Source organism: Meleagris gallopavo, chromosome 3, assembly GCF_905368555.1.
Source record: "Meleagris gallopavo chromosome 3, MGAL_WU_HG_1.1, whole genome shotgun sequence".
Lineage (NCBI taxonomy): Eukaryota > Metazoa > Chordata > Aves > Galliformes > Phasianidae > Meleagris > Meleagris gallopavo.
In genome coordinates this window covers 13,322,577-13,345,901 of record NC_139406.1, presented here as the reverse complement: position 1 = coordinate 13,345,901, position 23,325 = coordinate 13,322,577, and the positions used below count along the sequence as shown (strand labels likewise).

Genomic DNA, 23,325 nt, shown 5'->3' with positions numbered 1-23,325 from the left:
CATCAGCTTCAAGTTAACTTCTATGGAAAATGCTGCAGTAGGAAGAAGATGGACAACTGAGTAAATTTGGGGTGTAAATCTTAAAAATCTTGACAGTTCTTCATTATTATATCTCATACACAGTAATGTGTGCTTACACAGTTACCTCACATGTATACTTCTGCATGTGTGAGTTATGAAACTTCTGTTTGTTGGTGTTCAGATAATGCTTGAAGCCATTTTTCCTGGAGGATGAATTTTGCTTTCCATTGAGTATTCTGATTAGCAGTCTGAAGGGAAGTACCTTGTGTAATTATAAGATCAGGTGGTTTGGTGTTTTGTTTTTGCAAGGGGGAAGGAATATGTTTTGGTTTGTTCTAAGAGCTCAAAGATATCTCCATTGATCTACCTGGGAAATAATTTAATTTACTCTCAATTTATGGTAGATAAAGAAGTCAAAACAATGAGAGATCATTGTTACCTAATATACACACAAAGGTGGTATCTTTTGAAATAAGTAACTAAAAGAAGGGTGATTTAATTGTATTTAACACAACAAAATCACTTCTTCAGAAACCATTAGGTTTTTATAAAGCTGAGAAGACAATACAGTAAGAAAGAACAATCAACTTTTGATGTGTTTTTAAGAAGTTTGCTGTAAGCTTTGCCATTGTGTTGCTCATTTATGTGGGTAGCTGTAACACTGCCAAGAGAGATGTAGGACAGATATAGAGAGATGGAGGACAAAGTGATTGCAAAGCTCTGGCTACAAAGATGAAGAACATGGGGGCCCAGGTATTTTCTTTGATTTACAGGTGAAGCGTAGAAAGGTTGAGTAGTAGTGGATGCATCCTGTAGGTTCACAGCTGGTTGTAGAACTAGTTTGAGAGGTGGCATTTTTCACTTCCTTTACTTCTATAACCATGGACTTTCTATTGATGAATAAGGGCTGTCAGTGAGAAATGTGATTCATCTAAAATAATGAAAGGGAAACGTTTTTTGCCAGCGGATTTGCAGTTTGTGACAAAAACTTCAAATTGGAAATGTCAGGTAATTGTGATAGCAGCTTGTAGATATCTGAAGGTACAGAGATCAGAGTGCTGCGTGTATGGCTCTACGATGGAACTGAGAGAGCTGCTGAGAAAGTCAAAACCAACTGAAAGTGCCCAGCTTCAAGTGACTTTACATGCTTACGGTCTGGGAAACAAGTAAGGGGAACTCTAGCTCCACACGTAGATTTAGACAAGAACATTACTGGAGTAAAATGGGGTAGCCCTGGAGTTCTGTGATGGATACAAACAGGCTTTCTGGGGAAGATGCCTGGGTAAAAAATGACAAGGACTTGATCTTTGTGAATGAGCAACTTGAAAATTTTCTATCGTAGTGGAATGGGTAGCAGGATGGTTGAGTGCTGGCTGAAGAGACCAGGAAAGGTGACATTACAGTAAGATGAGGAAGTAAACAAAATAATGTTTAATTGACTTGAGATAATCTCTCTCCATAGAGCTCGCCCTGCTTCTTGTAGAAGATTTTAACCTCCTCGATATTTCCTGAAAGGGCAACATGGTGGGATGCAAAGCAGTTTTTGTGGAATGACCCAGAGTTAGGTGATGGTAGTACAGACAATGATCTGGTGTTTGAAATATGCCATAAATACTAGTTAGCAAAGTAAATTGATTCTTATTACCATGGAATATAAACAGCAGCATAATGTAATGGTTGCATCTCTAATAAGAGGAGGTGTCAGCAAAAACACTGATTTTGCTGATGGTAAGTACTATGAATTGATGTTACCTTGTATGGTCCCATTTTACCCTGTACTACACCAAAAAGTCCATTGTCGTCTTAACATGAAGCTTCCTATTAAGAAATATTTTCAATGTTGTTTCGTTGTTTTTTGTTTGTCTTGTTTTGTTTTCAAGTATCAGCATAAATTTTTAATCTTGGGGGTAGGGGGGAGAACACCTTTAAATTTGTATTTGAATATCAACAGCTTTTAAGTCACGGTCACCTCAGTCTAGTAAAATAATAAGATTCATATTGCTTTAGAAAATTTAAAATTTTAGCATTGAAAATTCAGAAAGTTTGGAAACATTAAATAGAAGAATGATTCAAAAGATAGGATAAATCTAACCATGTTTTGAGTCTAACTGTATCTTTAAGAAACAGTTTTTTTCCCGCTTGAAAATGTCTTATTTTAGAAATATTCTGTTGCTATTAATTTGAATTATTTGCCCTGTATAATTTGTGCTGCTGTACAGGAAATACAGAGGAAAGATTTAGTTCTTGTCCTCTATGTAACCTCAGGTATTGGAAGTGCTAAATGTGTGGTGCACCCATGTTTTGCTTAGCTTATGTATGTTTTTTCCTTTAAGGAAATTCTTTTTAAGTAATCAAAATAGCGTTTTATTATTTTTTTTTCCCCAGCAACAGCCTGACAAATATAAATAAACTATTTAGACATACAATTAGATCATCAGATAACGTGAAACAGGGCTTAAAAAGGATCCTGTACAGATTTTTGTTAGTTTGAAAAAGCTGGTGGTAAGTACTTCTTGTATGCCCAAGTAGACTAATCCAATCATTGAGTAATATGCAGATGGAAACAGGAAATACAGCAGAAATGTTGTGACATTGTTGGTATAAAAAGTAAAGTGCACCAGTGTTCTTTTTTTTTTTTAATCCCCCTGCAGGTGGTGATAGCCTCCTTACTGCCTGATCTAAAGTTTTTTGTTTTGTTTTTTTCTTACCGTATCTTCTGTTTCAAATGGACAAAGGCTATTGGTGGAATTGCTGTATATCTTAATTTCCTTAATTCATTGTTTTCTTCTGCACCCAGAGATACGGTGTAGTTTTTACATTTGATTCTTTTGTATTAGGGAGATGGGTTTGTCCTACAGGTAGGATAAAAGACTTTTTAAAGGTGAAAATCATGTGTTTGCATTTCTGAGTTTGTTTGTCATTGTGCTTTTATAACGAATCTAGGAACGTAACTAATGAGAAAAAAATTCTTCACTCAGAGGGTGGGAAGGCACTGGCACAGGCTGTCCAGGGAAGTTGTGGATGCGCCATACCTGGAAGTGTTCAACAGCAGACTTAAGAGGTTCCTGGGCAGCCTGATCTAGTGGATGGCAACCCTGCCCATGGCAGAAGGGTTGGACCTAGATGATCGTGGAGATCCCTTGCAACCCACGCCATCCAATGATTCCATGATATTGCAGCTATTTGTGAAAGATAAAAATGTGAAATCAAATATAGACTGAAAATAGTCTAGAAACATTAGGAAACGAAGGTGAAAAGAAACTGATTATATAAATAATAAGTTGAATAGTAGTATTGTAGTAGTACTTCGAAGCCCCCTCAAAAAAAAAAAAAATCAGTGGGCCTCCTACGAAAGCACTTGATTTCATAACACAGTAATCCATTCAGTTTTTCTGTATGTTTGCACCAGTATTATCTTTGACTCCTAGCTATTTTTGCAAACTGGCATAAAAATATTGAAGCAATTCAGAAAATGTAAACGTTTTGTGGACAAATCTGTACTTAAATGTCAATACTAAAGAAACTTCTAATATTGCAGTAGTCAGTATAGTGTACTAAGTGTAGCTTACTAGCACCTATTTCATGCAATAAAGGCAGTTAGCTAAGAGCAGTGATGCGTACTTAGAAGAAATTTCTTAACTAGTTTGTGCCATAAAAATTGAATTCCATTTCATGCAATTGGAACCTTCCATTTAAGTTTAAAAATTAAAAACAAAACTGAAAAAAAATAACCCACCATGTTTCAGACTAAGAGTAAATAGTGATTATCATGAATCAAACTAGTTAGTAATTGCTCTCTTTAACAGCTTACGCAGCAGTGGCTGTCTTTATTTTCCAAGTAACTTGTTCTATTTATTCATTAGGTGACCTTATTTGTTGTTTGAATGCAATGATGCGTTTTGGTTTTTCTTTTCAGTTTTGATCAGCTCAAAATGGCTGTTGTGCACTTGAAGAAACAAGCAAACAAGAAAAGTGAGGGGAGTCTGGCTTATGTGAAAGGAGGTCTCAGCACATTTTTTGAAGCACAAGATGCTCTGTCAGGTAAATTTTACTTAGTAAATATGGTATAAATGAAAAGTTTGTATCTGCACATGTGGTTGAATTTAATATTAAAAACATTGTTCTTTGCAGTCTTTTCTGGAAGCATACAAGTCTGATCTCTGTGTTACTTTGATCATAAGCTGAGACAGGCTAGCTTATTGCTATGGTATATTTGCAAATGATGGCACAGAAAGTATGACAGGAATTGAAGGTGTTTTTTTTTTTTTTTTTTTTTTGAAACTATACCCCACAAATCCAGAAAAGTGAGGAAATGTGGAACAAGAAATGTTATTAATATGTTTTACAGACTACAGGAACATAAAAGCTTCTATTCCATGATGCTTATCCCATAATCAGACTGTGTTATTTATATGAAAATTTAGTACCCACAGATTTAGGAAATTTTTCCACTTTTATATTCTGTTTAGCACAGAAAAAATGGCACACTAAGGAGATTACATTTAGTTGTCTTTCTCTGTATACATAGTTGTGTGTGTGTGTGTGTGTGTATTTATGTCTATATGCGTAAATACATCCACATTTACTTGAAACATAAAATGTCTCTCAGGTAAAAGTGTAACTAGATAGGACTACAGTACCTGCTGACAAGGACTGTGCTGGCTAAGAAAGTGACTCTAGTGGGCCATTTCCAATGGCTTTGATGTTTACTACTATGCAGCATACGTGTGTACAGTGTAACTATTATTCATAAGTTGCTCTGAAAGTAATGCCTTCTACTTATTTCCACGGAATCTGGTACAAAAAGAATACCATTATTTGATCAAGCAAATTCTCATCTACAAAACACTTTTTCAATGTAGTCACCACCATTAGCTACACATTTTTGCCAGCGATATATAAAAGTCTGCATGCCGTGCTCGTAAAAAATCTTCTCCAGTGCAGGTGACCCACTGATGCTGTCACCACTGCTGAAACACAGCCTACCACTTCACTGTGGTGACATCTCATGGTCTGCATAAATATTCAGCAAGCATCAACAAATGTCAAGGGGTGCCACTTTTTCCACATAGAGGAATTCATATCTTTGCTTCATATGCACTTGTGTCCCACTGTTTTGTCAGATTGCCCCTCTGCTGCCATCTGTCACATGGCAACAAAATGAAATGGAATATTGGTGGGAAGGTTCAACTTGTATTGCCATGTCATCAACATCCACCACTGATATTGTGGGCCAGCATCATAAACTAGGAGGCATTACTTTCAGAGCAGCCCTCGTGTATTGAAGGATTTCCATTTTTCATTCTGTATTATGGGTACCATAGACTAAGTAAACTTCTATCCATCTCTTCATAGCTTCACTCAAGCTAGCACTTCTGTTGGTTTTGAGAACACTGCTTTGGATAAATACTGCTTTTCTGTTGCCCTACTTAGAGGCCACTTACTAACCACCTGATATCCACTTCTGTGTCTCAGGAAGAAGGGAAAGAAGTACCGTTTCACTTGGTATTCCACTCATAGTCCTGCCCAAGATTAAGACCTGCGACATGACCTTCAGATGACAGTATTTTCCCAAGTGGTTGATAGCTTTTGTCTATCCACCTAATTTAATCATTCTTAGATAACTTCTTTTCCACAGATGCAGATGTGTATGCTTTGAGAGGAAAGATCTCATTTTAAGAAATCTGACAACTCTTCTCACAACAGATCTTAACTTCTTACTATCTCTTTTGCCCCATCCAGAACTGAGCTGATACAGATCAGTTTTGAAAACTATGCCCTAAATTTAGATAAGACTTCAGTAACGGAAGAGAAGAATTGAAGGTTTTGGTAGAAATAGTAAAGGTGGTAGTCATATGAAAAGACATGAGGAAGAATGAGTGTGTGGCATTTTTTAACTCGGTTTTAACCAATTTTTTATTAAGTGCTAAGAATTCAAACTGAGATTAGGCTATTTTTAATCGGATTTCTTCAGTATCTTGAAAATCCGAAGTGCTACTTTTTTGTAATAGTTAAAAACCCTAAATTATCCTGAACAATTATAAAAATGTGGCTTGTTTCTCACATCCAAATCTATTAAATACTCCCAAGGATACTGAGTTAGTTTTATTTCCCAACAGTTACTGCTATGGAAAAAAAGCAGATGAATATGTGTTACCTTCTAAGATTATTTTTTGGACTAGTGAAGACTTAGTAGCATTTACGGAAAGTTAATGCAAATCATAAATATTGTGGCTTTTCTAGAAAGGACACTATTTTTTTTTCTTGTCCCGTCTATTAAAATAGAGGCTTCTTGTCTTTGTAAACTGCTTGACTGATAAATAGAGAGGCCAAACAGCTATTTGGAATGTGAAAAAAATACTAATGAAATAATAGAGAAAGCAAAATTATTTATTTCACTAAGTGCTCCGTTCTGAATTTTAACTTTTGATAGATGTAATAGTGTTTGGCATCTCTTATCCATGTTTATTTTACCTAAAATTAGAGTTTATCCATGTAGTCCTTCAAATGAATTACGAACTTAAAAATTTGGAATGATTCGTGATTGGTGCCACTTTTAATCTGTAACCAAAATGTCTTGTTTTGTCTTCCTCACAGTAACCTCCCTTAAATATTCAAAAGAAAGCAGACTTATATCTTGAGTTGTTGTAAATGCTGAATTAAAATAGTACTAAGAAAGAAAGAGAATGACTTTGATATTGTAAAAGAAATTCGGAGACTTCAGATCTTAATATCTTCAATATCTATACATTCAAAGATGTAACACTGGAATTCAAGGAATATAAAAACTAATGCTTTAGTTGTTAACTTCTGAGACTAAATTGTTCATGAGAACGCATTGCAGATCACAACTGTCTTTTCTGGTATTTTAACATGCATTTTTCTTCTGAGATTTCCTATTAATTGGCACATGCAGAAGTGTTTTGGATTCTTTTCAGTCTAAATAAACTTACTGCATTTGAATTTCAGGTTTGTAGTTCAGAATTACTTGTTTGCCCTTTCTTCCCCCTTATGCAGAATGTTCTTGAGGGAGTTTAAGTGGAAAAAAAAAATTACTTCTTTTGAGAGAGCTCTACTGTCAAAAGCAACGGCTAAGTTGCATGTCAAGAATGTTCCAGTAGCAGCAAGAAAAATGGAAATCTTTGACACAGTCACCCAGCTTTCATGGCAGATGTCATGGCTTTTCTCCAAAGTGTTTCGTTACTACATTTTCCTCAAAGGAAAAGTGCAAAGAATTCAGGATGAGCGTTACTAGAATTGTTTCTGGAGGAATAGGTCAGATGCAAAATTAAAAACAAACAAAATCAAAAGAAGAGCAAACAAGATACTGTCTAGGCAAGTAACTATGGAATTCAAGCTCTTTAGCAGAAGAATAATTAATTAAAAGTTCCAATATATTCTGACTACACAGCATTTATACAAGATGATATGATGCCATTTTTCTGTTCACACACAAGGGTGAATTTGTTTTATTTTGTAATTTAGAAAAATACCCCTAGAATTTGTATCTGCATAAAGCTAGATCAATATTAGTTTGTTTGAAAACTGTAAGCTGACTTCATCACAAGCTGATAGGGACACAGCCTCCATTTGATGAACTGTCACTGTTGCTGAACATAGGACTGTTGCAAATGGAAAGTGTCTGAAGGGAAGACCATTCTATCTGTTTTCCAGTGACGTTTAAATGCCCTGAGCTGCTTGGGATTCGGTTTCAGTTGTTGTTTTATCTTTTTTTTAATTGTAATTATTCAATTCCTTTGGGACGATATTCTAAAATCATACATGTTCTCTGAAGAGAGCATGTTGATGGGGAAGAATTTAGGCATTCAGTTTTCTTCTCCAGATACCCTAGAGTGATTTTTCCAGCCCCAGTGACTATGCCTTATAAACTGTAGATCAGTTCCATTTCTCTGTGGGATTTTGTAGTGTGTTGTTACTTCTCTTCGTTCTCTCTGCATTGTTGGTACAGGATGGTACTTTTTGTAGGGAGCTCACTTGTTTTACTGTTTCATATTCATCTATTTGCATATCTGTTTGTATGTGCTTTTTTAACTCATACACTGTGAACAAAGCAAATATAAGAACTCGATCAGGAAAACTCTGAAGTACTACTCATTTTTTTGTTTAGCTTTTTCGCTAGCAGGGATCAGTAAGAACAGTCTGATTTTAAGCGTGCTGTCAGATTGCATTACACATATACATTGGTTTTAAAATTTTCGCCAGAATGCAGCAAAAAGCCTGAGATTTATACCAGGTTGCTTGTTGGTTGGCTACCCTGCCTGTGGTAAAGGCGTTGGAACTAGGTGATCTTTAAGGTTCCTTCCAATCCAAGCCATTCTGTGATTCTATGATTCTGTTATGTTACGTGAGTTGGAAAGGGTTTGCTAAGAAAATAAGCGGTTGAATAAGCCAGAACCCTTGTTTGTTTGGTTTAATTTCTTGGAAAATAGAATTGCCTTATCAGATCCGCATGTCTCGCTGTCTGCTAGCTTGGCTGACAGTTTGACAGTGATTGTGTCACAGCAGAGATGTTCAACGGGAAGTTTGTTTCATCAGCTGAAGGGAGCTGTAAGCTGAGTTGAGGGGGACTGGCCACATAAGCTTGACCCACTTGTCAACATCACAGAGTTCAGCTGATTTATTTCCCATAATTCTAATTGCAATCTAGAAAGCAGCATTCCTAAAAGGGCTACTGTTTATATACTTGTAGAGATATAATGTTTTACTACCATAAGCAAATTGTGTTCCACACAGAATCGTCTGGAAAGCTAGAAAATGAATTTACTTTGAATGTACTTCTTTAGAAGTGCTTTAGAAACCTTAGACTGCAGAGCTTCTTTTTATTTTAGTGATGACAGTAAAAAATAAATAAACAAATAATGGCCACTTCAGTTGCTCAATTCCATAAAAACATGCAAGTATGACGTTCTTATTGGCAAATAAAGACAATGCGGTGTGTTCTTCGAAGCATGGATATCTAAAATGAGTTTGAGCTTTAAATTCAATATTTCTTTAGACCTAAGCATTTGCTTAAACCAAATTCAAACACATGATTAGCACCCAAGGTCATACAGCTGAATTTAAAAAGGTAGAATAGGTCTGTGTTCAGTGTTTTCAGTGTGGCATTGCTATTAACGTTATCGTCTCCCTCCTGCTTCAAGCAATGGAATACAGGCTTCATAGAGTAAGAACCGTGTAGAATTATTCCTGGTAATTTTCAATATGGAAATTTGTAGAGAACAAGAAAGAATGGGGCTGTGGAAACAAGCGGCCTGTGATAAGCTTGGATATTGTGCGTATGCCATATATCTGACAGCACATCAGGCCACCTCAGAGTTACAGTTCATGTGCATGCATGCGCTCAATAGTAGATGCAGCTTACATGATTTAAGAATTAAGATCCTGCCTCTGAGTAGCCATGAAACAATAGCTGATATGCTCTGAGTTCACCATGGAGTTTTCCAAGGGATACTCATATCTGAAGGATTAAGGTATTTGTGCCACATTATATGTATGCTGAATAAGAAGCAATTCCACTCTCATTACCATATATTTTGTGTTTGTGTTTATGGGAATTATTGATCAGCTAGGCATAATGGGAAAATGAATTGTTTCCCATTACAGTTTTTTTCTTGAAAACTTATTACTGCAATGCTAAACATAGCAAGGAAAACGTGAGCTTGCAATGAACACTGCCTACTGAGATGAAGATGACCTGATAAAACTTTTCGCGTCAAATAAGTAAATGGTGATGGGTAGTTTAGTGTCAAATGGGTGCTTCCTCTTTATACAATACCTACAATGAACTTTCGTAGTACACGAATTCTTCTATTAACATAACCTTCATAAAAAATAAGGTTCTGGCATAGCATTTTCTAATAATTTTTTTCAGTGTCTCAAGCAAAGAGGTAGTATCATTAGAACAAGTGGAAAACAGGAATAGTCTCTGTCCAGAGTGAAGTTTCTGTTGCCCAAGCCTGTACCTGTTTTTATGCTGAATGCTCATACTGTTTCCTTTTAAGCAGTGCTCCTTTTAGAGATGTAAGCTGTTAACAGTAACTACTAGCAGAGTTTCTCCAAATAGGTGAAGTCATGACAGCTTTTAGCTGTCTGTTGTGTTCTATGAATCTGGGATTTTCAGGTAAATGAAAATTTGTTTACATTTGAAAAATATTAAAAAGCATAAAAGGAAAGACCAGCTTTGCACTTGCTGCTTTCATGTAGTAAATGTTGCAGTTGATAAAAAGTATGCAAAAAATGACCTTTGATTAAATTTGGGTCAGACTTAACCTACAGATAATCAGCTTAATTTCACACAGAATCACACAGGAACACCAAAGTTGAAAAAGACCTTCAGGATCATCCAGTCCAACCATCCACCTATCACCAATAGTTCTCACTAAACCATGTCCCTCAACACAAAATCCAAACATTCCTTGAACACCTCCCTGGGCAGCCCATTCCAGTGCCTGACCACTCTTTCAGAAAAGTAGTATTTCCTAATGTCCAGCCTAAATCTCCCCTGGCACAGCTTGAAGCCATTTCCTCTGTTCTATCACCAGTTACACGAGAGAAGAGGCCAACCCCCAGCTCACTACAGCCTCCCTTCAGGTAGTTACAGAGTGCAATAAGGTCTCCCCTGAGCCTCATCTTCTCCAGACTGAACAATCCCAGCTCTCTCAGCCACTCCTCCTGAAGCCTGTGCTCCAGACCCCTCACCAGCTTTGTTGCCCTTCTTTGAACCTGCTTCAGGACCTCAATGTCTTTCTTGCAGTGAGAGGCCCAAAACTGGACCCAGTACTGGAGGTGCGGCCTCACCAGAGCCGAGTACAGGGGGACAATCACTTCCCTGTTCCTGCTGGCAACACTGTTCCTGATGCAAGCCCAGGATGCCATTGGCCTTCTTGGCCACCTAGGTACACTGCTGGCTCATGTTCAGCCCAGCATCAATCAATACCCCCAGGTCCATTTCGTCTACGCAGTCTGCCAGCCACTCCACCCCAAGCCTGTAGCATTTCCTGGGGTTGTTGTGGCCAAAGTGCAGGACCCGGCATTTGGCCTTGTTAAACCTCATCCCATTGGCTTCAGCCCAGCTATCCAGCCTGTGCAGATGCCTTGCTACCCCCAGGCAGATTCACACTTCCAGCCAACTTGAGGTCATCCGCAAACTTACTGAGGGCACACTCAATGCCCTCATCCAGGTCATCAATAAAGATGTTGAAGAGGACAGCCCCCAGCACCGACCCCTGGGGAGCACTACTTGTGACCAGTCGCCAGCTGGATTTAGCTCCATTCACTACCACTCTCTGAGCCCGACCTTCCAGCCAGTTCAGTACCCAGCCACGAGTGTACCTGTCCAAGGCGTGGGCTGCTAGCTTATGCGGGAGAATGGAGCATGACTCAATTTTTATTTCAGTGAAATTTTTAACATACAAGAAACATTTGAAAGCTGATTTTATTTCTGCTGTTAGTTTTCATGTATGCGGAAGGGTTAGCACTGTGTTAGTAAAAATAATAAAATAATAATAAAAAAAGGAGGATCCTAGAATCATCACAGAATCATAGAATGGCTTGGATTGGAAGGGACCTCAAGGATCATCAAGTTCCAACGCTGCTGTCACAGCAGTGTTGCCAGCCGCTAGACCCATGTACTAGATCAGATTGTCCAGGGCCACATCCAACCAGGCCTTAAGCATCTCCAGGGACAGCACATCCACAATGTCTCTGGGCAGCCTGTGCCAGCACCTCACCACCCTCTGTAACAAACTTCCCCCTGATGTCTAATCTAAATCTGCCTTCCTTTAGTTTAAAACCATTCCCCCTCATCCTATCACTATCTACCCATGTGAAAAGTTGATTTCCTTCATGTTTATAAATATTAAATATTGGAAAGCCTCAGTGAGGTCTCTACGTAACCTTCCCTTTTCCAGGCTGAGCAAGCCCAGTTCCTTCAGCCCATCTTCATAGGAGAGGTGCTCCAGGCCTTTCAGTCATCCTCGTTGGTTTCCTCTGGACCCTCTTCAAATGAGGAACACGAAGATTATAGCAGTTTTCATGCTCTAAAATTGTCAAGCATCCTGGTGTGGGCCCAGGTCCAGTCCTTGAATCTTAGTTGATCTAAAGATGCTAATAAACCTTGTTTTGAGGTCTGTTTTTGAAGTATTTGCCTGAAAATGTCACACTTGCTTATATATAATCCTCTGTGAGGTCTATTAACTTTTCTCTCACATTGTTGTTAAACAACACTTGGTCTCTTATTTGCATAAAACTTCCCCTCCTGACACTGTGCCTTAATTTTGTGGTTATTCTTTTTTTATTCTTTTAAAATTTTGTAGTGTTGTGTAATTAAACTTGAAAAAGTAAATGCTAGAGAAACAAAATACAAAATGCAATTAAAGAGAATATTATCTTTACTTCAGTATTTTGGCTTGACTTAGCAGTGTTTATCAAAATAAGGCCGAGTTTGCCTGCAATTCACAAAAATATCTGGAAATTCTCTGAAAAAAATTATACTTAGCAGTACAGGCTATTGGCCAGAATAACAAACTTTTCATTATGTAAACCTAAAGTAACTAATGTATTATCACTGCTTCTGATACGCTGTCTGTATGTACTGCATTATGCACTATATACGGTTACGCACTCCTGTTGAATCCGTTCAGAAGAGTTTTTATCCTATGTACTGGTGCTGTCCTCATCAGTGACGTTGTTTTGTTCAAATTACAGAAAATTGTTACATCTTTTTAAAAAGCAAACCAAAGGCATTCAGTCATTGCCATGAATGCTGGAAGCATGTTAACATGTGTTCTTCATCCTTTCATTATTGTTCTTTGGTGCCGAATTGTTTATGGTTACCACATGAGATCTTTTGAACTACTTTGCTGAGTCAGTCTTTCCTTTTTGTCAGTTCTTTTTCTTCTTTTTTTTTTTTCTATTTCTGTATCTGACTGAAAAGCTTTGGTACATTTTGGGTACTTTTTCTTCTTTAACCATTTTGTGCAAAAGGGTTAGATTTTCAGATATGCTAAGTGCATGTATAACCTCCTTTCATCAGAAAATAGTAGAAAAGTTGCATGTGTGTCACTTCAAGATGAGTTAGACTGAAGATGTTTTTAGAATACTACTCTTGGTGTTTAGCTCAAAGTATGTTTTTTATATATCTAATGAGTAAATCAAGAATGCCTTTGGTGAGTCAGGAACTGTATAACCTTGGAAGTGTAGTTTAATTTGCTACAGATTTACATTTGCCAAGTAGTAAACCATATCCTTCCTTAGATTAAATAAAATTGTTTTCAACACAAGCAACAATAAATTAATTGCTAGTTTATTTTACTGCAAGGCCTGTGCTATCGTTTATTTGCCAGGCTGAACTTTGCATATGTTTTGGGGAAAAAAAATAACTGATTGAAGAATTTAGTCATAGGCAGAAGATTTTGAGCTCTAAACTTGTCTCTTCACTATTACAAGTTAGTTATATTGCTGTAGCTGTGAAGCTTGCAAGCCTTTAAATATTCTTACTTAACTGAACAACTTGAGCACATACAGGCAAAGATAATACAAAACACAGTTAATTTTCTGGCCCTGGTTAAAGCATCTAGACCAGATCCTCTGCTCGTTTATTCTGTGCTACTCACAGTAAAATTTATCAGTAATGGTAAACAGTCTGTCCTAAGTTTCCTACTGTTAATCCAACTAAGACAAGGGTAACTGGTAGTTCAAGAAAAATATCCTGCCCAACCCTCCTTTCTTTAGCCCTCCAAAGGGAGCCCTTCTTACTGTCTATTCATCGCTGTCTGCAGAATGAAACTGCAGTTCAAGTGGCTAGTGTGGAAAATATAAGCTGGCTTTCCATCAGCCCTGTGCTCCTTCCTCTCTGCTGGTATGGCAGTAGTGCAGCCAAGGCAAGGATTAGGCAAGTTCACTAATAAATAAAGAAAACTCCTTTCTTTACCAAGTTAATTTTCCACCAGATTATCTCACCTTTCCTGCACTACAGCCATGTGATTGGTAGATTCAGCAAAGCATGTAGGTGCAAGTGTTGAAGAGGACTGTCCTAGGCAGCAGCAGCCCACTACTGCATGGACTTGGTCTAAGACAAAAAAGGGCATTTTGAGTATCTTTGTATTCCTTCCAATCAGATTAGGTCTACGCGTATTTTCCTTGACTGCGTAGTGTTTTGCTTGACTGAACTTTTAACTCAGAGACGTTTTGTCTGATTCTCATAGAAGGAACGTGTACTTTGTTTTTTACTTTGAAAACTTTTCTTGTAAGCCCACTTTGCCATACGTATGAATGCACTTATTGCAAAATTTGAATACAAAGTGTAAAAATAGCTTAGGTGAAGAAAGTAATGTATTAAACATATAAAAGGAATGCAGCAATTTCCTTTTTGTGCACTCAGAGTAATTTAGGTAGCTCCACACATTTTATTCAGTATGTTCTAAGATACTTTATTTTAGACAGTGGTCCAAAACTCTCTTGGTTTATCCTGCCTGTTAGTATGCCTTTACCTGTACTCCACAGTGTTTTTCACCTCTCTGAAACTTAATACTCTGGTTTTTGTTTGCATTGTTGGCATAATTTTCTGTCTGAGCACATATATGAGTTGACTTAATGTGACAGTTTTTCCTACGTTTACATCACCGATGTTCTGAAACTAAGAATCTCAAATACTGCATGCTGAGTGACAGGCTTTAAATACTACCATGGTGAAAAATGTTACATTCATTTTGAAAGGAAGAAGAGGGAATAGTGCTTCTAGTGTGTATTCTCATCGCAGGGAGATGTGAAAGAGAACTGCTTGGAGAAGATGAGCTTTAAAAATTTCAGGAACTGGTGAATGATCATGACAGAAGTCTAAATAAGTTTCCTTCAAAATAAAATAAAAAACAACAAACATGCAGTTCATATCTTAACATTTTTAAAATTGGTAACATGGTAATTCATTCTCTTTCAAAACTTCTTGTTCTGCTTATTAAAGGAAATCTTCACCATATTTTGCATGTATTTGCAATAAAAGCTGGTTTTGATAGCACTTCAGATGTTATGGTTGGTCTTGGACATTTTGAGGTGTGTCCCCTTCAGGAGTAAGATTGTAATCATTTAGTTAGCAATTACTGCTACGTAATTAATTATTCCACAGTAGTTAATTTTAAGAACCCTTGAAACAATATATAACTAACTTTTTCTCTTAAATCTACATCCAAGTAGAAAGCATTTTTTCAGAAAAATGTTCTGTTGAATGAGTTTAAAATATTTAAATTCCTATCATTACACTTTGATACAGTTCCAGTAGTATTTGCAACACTTGACTTGAAAAATATATGCTTATGTTGTGGTTGCTGTTCAGTTCAGAACATGCCTTTCAGTTTTTAATGGCAAAGAGTATAATTGGCTGCACACAAACCCAACTATGCATATAAATGGAATAATATCATTAGAACCCTTAGTGGTTTTGCTACAAAATTGTAGATATATTCTTACAGGTAAGTGGTGTTTATGTCACACGTAAAATAATATACTATTGTTAAGGATGCACAATCTGTAGGATAGATTTTTGTTGTTGTTCCTTAAAATATACAGGGATCTGTTAGTTTCAGATCATTTTGTTAAAAGTGTTGTCTTAAGATCCTAAATCTAGATTATTATTTTTTTGTCTCTAATAAGTTAAATAACAAAAGTGAAAGTGCTGTCGCATTGTCATGAAGGCAAAGCTTATTGAGATCCTATATGTATGATCCATTTGAAGAGTCAAATTTAAGCATTTAAGATAATTGGAATTGGCACTTTTCCTTTTTTCCCCCTTGGCTTTTTTAAATGAAAATTCTTCCTTTGAGCAAGTTTTGGAGACTCATAAAGAAAAAGCTAACCTCTTTCAGAATAGCCACCTTCTCTCACTGTTCACAGCAGGACTGATGCCGTAGGATTGCCTAACTAAGGAGGTGTTCACTTTGTCTTTGGTCTGCACCTACATACCACCAAGTAGGGATTCATCCTTTGGATTGAATTGCAGGAATCAGCTGGAGTACATTAGACAAACTCATGGAGTGCGTATCCTGGTTAAGTTAGGAGAATTCGTTTGAGAAACCTTGCCTTGCGAAGTAAACGAAGATAGGCTGAGACAACTGAGAGATTACTTTCAAAACTGTGTTTGTGGTCTGAACTAAAATACATTATTATTCACTTAAAAACAGTGACCAACATCACTGTTTTCAAGGTAGATCAACTTCAGATTACTCTATTGAGAACAAGCAGTCAGTGGTAGGAGGCTTTTTAGTAGTCTCAATTTTTTCTAAAGCAACAGGAGCTTTTGATTGGTGGAGGATTTTACACAGTCTAACAAATTAAAGTTTTTAAGGGGAAATACCATTTTTAAATAATTACTTTATATATGATATATGTAAAGTCTGAGTTGGGGTCACTCAGATTCCCTGTGACTATTTTTTGTAGCCTTTAATTACTGGAAATTCCTTTTCAGTGTGACCAGCATACAAATTTTGCTCTGCAGACTGTAACTATTTTGTGCTTGAATTATGCTTACTTTCCAGAATACTAAATGATTAGTACTTGTACTACAAGATAGCAAAATGCAATTATTTTGCCTCCCTGATCTCCTTTTTTTTCTTGAGCATTAGTGATTTGTTCAAGAATGTAGAGTAAATCTCTGTTAAAGTAATGGTTAAAATTCTGCAGTGTCTGGCTCTGAGCCCTGTCCTCCACTAGACTCTGCTGCGATGAAACGTTTGTATTTTTTATGTTTAACAAGAAAAATAACACTTTATATTGAATTTTAAAAAATGTTTAGAAGTGTCACTTTGATGTAATGTATTCCCACCTATTAAAATGTTCTGCATTTTAACTAGACACTTTATTCCAGCAATCCATCAAAAACTGGAAGCGGATGGAACGGAAAAAGTAGAAGGATCCATGACGCAAAAACTGGAGAATGTACTGAACAGTAAGTTTTGTCCTTCCAGCAGCAACTATTTCTGGATGTTGGACTTTCTAACAAGCTTTACTATATTCCTCAGAATATGGCAGAATGTAGAAAACAGTGCATTCTCTCTTGCTACTTCTTGTTTGATGGTAGCTATTCTAGGTGCGATGGAACACCTTTTGAATAAGTGGCAGTTTTTGCCATGACCATCAGAGGTCAAAATAAAGGAAGTCTAGAGCATTTTCTTTAAATGAATTTTAGGTGTATCTCAGTTACAAGTGTACAGAGAAAACAGCGGAGATATTATGCATAGCTGGAGCCGTAGAAGGATGAGCTAAGCCAAGTACCGAGATCGTAAGACATTTGAGCAAGAGGGAAAAAAACCCAAACTGTTTGCAGAAACAAGATCTGTTAACAGAATCTTTCTCACTTTGTGTTATCATTTAGACTACTTGGAACTAGCATTTGTTTTAGAAACTTTGAAAAGCTCTTGGTACTTTCTTTTCTCTGTATTAGCTGTAAGATCGCATTGAGACAAGTGGCTTGAATTCAGTGCAGTTTGGTATGTGTTTCAGCAGATCAAAAAGTTACTTTTTTAATTCTGGGACTTCTGCCAAGATAATTTTACTTTGTTTCATTGTGATTTTTTTCACAGAGGAAGGGATGTTTCCATTAGTGCTGTATCAATAAGCAGCAGTGACATGCAGATAGCTGACTCAGTCTGAGTCTGTTTTGTGAAATCAAGAGAGTGACATGGAAGTTCACTGTTTTTGTTCTCTTGTATGAAGAAAGCTGTGACTGTGTGTGTTTTTGTGTGGAGCACAAATAAAGCAGGCTTTTTTTTTTTTTTTGTGAACAGCTCTAGCTTTTTCAGTAATGATGTGGGCTGAACATTATTCCAAAAAAAAACAAAACAAACAAACAAAAAAAAACAACCACATGCACACACAATTGCTATAAAGAAGATAATGTGTGTTTGCATGTGCGAAATATAATATGCAGGCTGAATGTTTTTGTGTGTAAGAGGTAGGAGAAAGAAACATTTGCTGGAATTGCTAGTGCTATCTCTAGTTATGTGTTTATGCCATGTCAAGCACTCAGTGCAGATCCTTTGGAGAGCACTTTTCCTTTGACAAAATTACATGACATTACATAACATAAAAAGGCAAAAAAGTGCAGTTTCAAGATTCATGACTCATTTTTGTATGTACTATTATAATATATAATGTAATATATATATAATATATAACCACTTTTCCACTTGATAGCTGAAATCTATATGCAGATAATGCAGATTGTCTTTTACAGACTGGATCTGTAGAGGAACTTCTGCCAGCCACTTCAGAGTGTTATTAAGTTTGGCTCCGCTGTGAAAAAAAATTGGCTGCTTTTCCTTCTGATACTTTGCAAGTCATGATGGGTGGAAGGCAGGGGGGTAGGAATACAAGGATTTAAAGAGAGTAAATAATATTATGCAAAGTAGTTTAGGATCAAAGCTTTGTTTCTTGTCTGACCATTCAAAAGTGTCCTTAGTTACTACTCTGCAAAGAACAGGCTTTCAAGTGCTGCTGTAATCCTTGAGTTACAGGGTCTGCTTTCAAAAATGACTTCAAATCTTCAATTGAATTTTACATTTAAGATATGCACCTACAATCTATGAAAAGACAATTGATGTTGAAAGCTTGATTCAAACTCCTAAGACAAAGGATGCTTTCTACACCTACTAAGCATGCTAAGAGAATGTGCCAAATTATTGGATTGAAATGTCATAAGTTAGTAGAAGTAGAATCTTCTTTAGTAGGTAGAATTGTAGCTGCTTGCAATTTCTGCTAGATTGCTAGATATAATTGGTAAATAACTTACAGAATGTACATTAACAAAAACATACTATAGGCCGCACTTAATTTCACAAAGAATTGCCTCTTACAGGAGGTCAGTCAAATTCCATTATGTCTTGTTTTTGACAGGTTCTATGTAAGACAACTGTTGGATAACAAGAGCTTTTTTTATTAATTTGCACAGAGTATTTTGTCTATTTGGAAAGTACAATCAGTCATTCTTTATCCATGAACTTCCTAGTTTACTTTTAGATTATTCATTACTAGTGAACAGATAAATTGTTAATGTAGAAGGGATTTGGGAAGAACAGAGAAAGGAAGAGATTTTACAATGTTTTTCTAAGCCCTAAAAGAGAAACCTATTCTGAACAAAGTATTGAATTAAGGCATTTGATTTACCATATTTCATTTTCTGAGTAAAACAGAAAAGAAGTAAAATAATTTCCTTAAATTGAGGATTTTTACATCATTAATTTTATAGAGATAAATGTGTAGTTTTGAACTAAAAATGGAAATCACTGTGCAGTTGCTGCGGTTGCTAATTGCCTTTGAAAAAAATAATTAGACATTTGATAAGGCATTGAATTAAAGAAATATTGTTCTGTGAATAAAACTTTACTTTGCGAATACAATACATTTCTTCTTGACTGTTAATGGAATGCATGAGAAGCATATGAGTTCAAACAAACCGAATGTATTTACTCAACTCAAAAATTAACATTTTTTTAAAGCATCAAGAGAAAATAAAATCAAACTTCATCAGTGATCTGTATTTAGATATCCAGCTAGCTGTTTTCATTGTGTATTTCTCCATAATGGGTTAAAGTATTTTATATTAAATGGTATATAGTAGGAATAGCTGTCCGACAAAATATTTTTTTACATCAGGGCTTCAAAATTTCAACGAAGTTTAAACATTATTTAGATATAACAATTATTTTACAAAGACTACTTTTAACATGAACAGGCCACCCACAGTGTTGACTAGAGAAAATGGCATGCAAGCCACCCAGTGAGACTGATGTAATTTTTTTCATCTTTGCTTAAATTATAGTCACTAGACCAGATAATGTAGAAACTTTTACATGCAATGATCAAAAAAAGCTAAAACAGTTCCAGTTCTTTTTTTCTTTTATTGGTTAATTAAAAGTAAGTCACGAGTTGACAAATGCAAATAATCGCGTGCGAATATAAATGAAATACTGTTACTCTCTCAGGAAGTATGGAAAAACTTTGTTGCAAGATAGAATGCATTATAGTTTCATTATAAAAGGTTCTGAGGATTTCTGTATTGAAGAATATCCACAAATAATGAAGAAATGTAATTGCATGAAATTACTGTCCTAGACTTGATCCTGTATATGATGAAACAAAACAGGGCTTTAATGCACTGTGAAGACTACAATTATTCATTCTGTTACAGTGACCAACCAGTTAATTTTTCAGTCACGCCATTGTCTATGATTTAATCATCAGTATTTCTAAAAGTGATTCACTGAAATCAAACATTATTAATCATATTTAAGAATTAATTTGAGAATGCATAAAGTTTGCAGAATTTACAGTCCTAACTCTGGAAGCTGTGGCATTAATTAACATAATGAAATTATACTTTTCTAATAGAGAAAACTTTCTCTGACTTTTTCCATATCCTGAGATGCATAATTTAGTTGTAAAAATGTAGATCTCGAGCCAAAGCAAACTATAAAATATCTGCAACAAAGTTAAGCATTTGAGTGATTGTTTTTAATTGCACAGGGGTCTTACCACATTAAAATGCTAAGTAGTTCCTTCTGAAATAGTATTTCATCAGTTGTAAAATGTTAGAACTGTTGAACAGAAGAAACAATAAAAACTTAGCAATAATTACTCATTTTCTCTAAAAAGCTTAGATGATGATGCCATTCATTAAAGTGAGGAAAATCTGCATATGATTTAATCCAATTACTTGCTCTAATTTCCCTTAAATTCTTCCTTTTTAAAATAGGAGCCAGCAACACAGCAGATACTTTATTCCAAGAAGTGCTGGGCCGCAAGGATAAAGCTGATTCAACAAGAAATGCACTCAATGTTCTTCAGCGTTTTAAATTTCTTTTCAACCTCCCATTGAATATAGAAAGAAATATCCAGAAGGTATAAACCTTTAAAAATACTTCTCTTTCTGCTGAAATTACTGTTACCTTTTAACAAATGTAAATGCTTCTTATTTGTTTTTTATTGTTGTTTTTAAGGGTGATTATGATGTGGTTATTAATGACTACGAAAAAGCAAAGTCGCTCTTTGGAAAGACAGAGGTTCAAGTATTCAAAAAATGTAAGATATGTATTGTATTACTTCTGTTTCTTCTCAACATACAAGCTAAAAAGCACATAGTAGTTTAAAGAGAGCTGTGGTTTGAATCCTTAAAAGTTATGTATATATAGGAACAATTAAACAATATCTCTAGCAGATCTTCTAAGCAATATATTGAAGTATATTCTTCAAAGTATGAAATCACAGCCAAATTTACTTACTAAGACTGGACATTTGGGGGGAGAAAAAAGAGTTACAATGACTAAAAATGGGACTGTGAATAGTTCTGACACACTGTTGGAAAGATTTCAAAGTATGATCTTTTTTCATAGATCTGTTGTATATGCAAATGTCAGGTTCATGTTTTAAATTTTTTCCATAATAAATCCAAAAGTGTCTGATGTCCTAGAAAAATAATGTAATTTTCAGTTCATGCTACTGCTGAAGACGCGGATTAGATTTATTTTCTCTCCTCACCCCTAGATTATGCTGAAGTTGAAACTAGAATAGAAGCTTTAAGAGAACTTCTGTTGGATAAACTCCTCGAAACTCCATCAACACTGCATGATCAGAAACGTTATATAAGGTAATCATTTAGCTTTTGTCTTCTTCAGATTTATGGTGTATATTTTAATGTTTCTTAAGTAGGGTAGTGACTATTTTTATGATAGTTTGAATACTGATTCTAAACCTGAAAGTAGATTATGTCATGATTTTATGAATCTATAATGATGTTTGATTGTTTATGGAGTGATTTAGATTGTAATTTTTAAAAATCATGAAGGTATGTTTAGATTCATTCCTTTTTCTAAATTATCTCATTGTAAACTATGTATGAAACAATCACTTACAAGATGCAGATCTCAAAACGGACTGCATATTAACTTGTACTACATTTCAGCTTGGTGTTGAAATTGCATCATTTTGAGTCAGATAATAGAAAGGTTTTAATCCAGACTTGAATTTAAATTTGGTTTTGACTCTTTTACTGTTCATTCTAAATAATGAATTTCCTTTACATTTCATGAATGCTTACCAGTTCCCTAGTTTTCATTAAAATTCCTATATTTGCTTTCATTCTGAAAGGTTATGTCCAAGCCAGTGGTAGGAATACTAACATGAATTGGTTGGACCTTCTCCTCACGGTAGACCTTAGCCAGCTTTACAATCCTTGGAGAAGGATTTAGAGTTTAGAAACATTTGATGACTTTACTAGGAAGCTTTTGAGCCCTGAGTGTTAGTAGGACTCTCAGTGTGGCTTGATATTCTCAGTGATTTTTTCACTTATCTTAAAAGTTAGTATTCTTAGAAATGTGACACCCATGTGAAGTCTTCAATGCTTTTTGTACTCACCCAGCCCAATTTCACAGGCAAGGAGTGCTGGAGTCTTTTGCCCTTTTACTTTATATCAGTTTATGAGGACAGTGACCAGTGTGCATTTAGGTAGAGCCCTTCTCATTCTTCTAGGTGCCATGTAAATATTGCATATTTGTTAGAGTTGTATTTTAAGCTGAGTAGTGTTAAACATTTGTGTGTCTTGAAAAAGGCTACTGTTTCTTTCTATTTCAGACTTGAAAACCTTAAAAATAACTTACTTATCTAAGCCAAGTCTTACAAACTCATCTGCAGATTGTTCAGAAGAATGATCTGTATATGCTTCTGTGCATGTTTTTTGTTTTGTTCTGTTTTTTAAGTTTTTTTTTCAGCCCCTTATCTTGAGATTTATCGAGTCTGTGAGACTATCCCTGTCTACATTAAAACAAACTTTGTTAATGTAACCAGATGTATTCCAAGTGTAGGACAGTATAATTCAGGAGAGCAAGAAGTATACAAATCTGAAATAATTTTGTGATAAAAAATTTTAAAAAGCCCAACATAAAAATCCATTAAATTAAATTCATTACTCTAGTTACGCTGATGTGATTATTCTAGTGTAAGTTTCCTGGATGCAAGGTGTGAAGAAAGCTTACGTGTGAGCACTTTGGTTAAATGAAGATATAAAAAATCCTAATTGTAAAATAATTTGCATAGAAAATGCTGCTTTTTAGAGGTTTTTTCCTTCCTGGATATGTTCCTTTTGTATGCCTCCAATATCTAAGGCAGGGCAAGATCTGAAATACTGTGCTCTTACCAATCCTCAGATATTCGTATATATCTATATGTGTATAGACATGTGTATGTATGAGTGTGTGTGCATATATACATATACAGACTTCATGATTAAGCTTCAGTCCATAT

General features: G+C 35.7%; 1 protein-coding gene across 1 annotated transcript in view; it reads left to right on the top strand.

The window, feature by feature from the left end:
* Positions 1-23,325, top strand: part of EXOC2 (exocyst complex component 2) — a 129,375-nt gene that overhangs the window by 30,589 nt on the left and 75,461 nt on the right. The window contains exons 6-10 of the mRNA XM_085220289.1: positions 3,938-4,062; positions 16,898-16,978; positions 20,783-20,928; positions 21,027-21,108; positions 21,571-21,673. Of these exons, the coding sequence (XP_085076415.1) occupies positions 3,938-4,062; positions 16,898-16,978; positions 20,783-20,928; positions 21,027-21,108; positions 21,571-21,673 (537 nt within the window). The remainder of the gene's footprint in view (positions 1-3,937; positions 4,063-16,897; positions 16,979-20,782; positions 20,929-21,026; positions 21,109-21,570; positions 21,674-23,325) is intronic.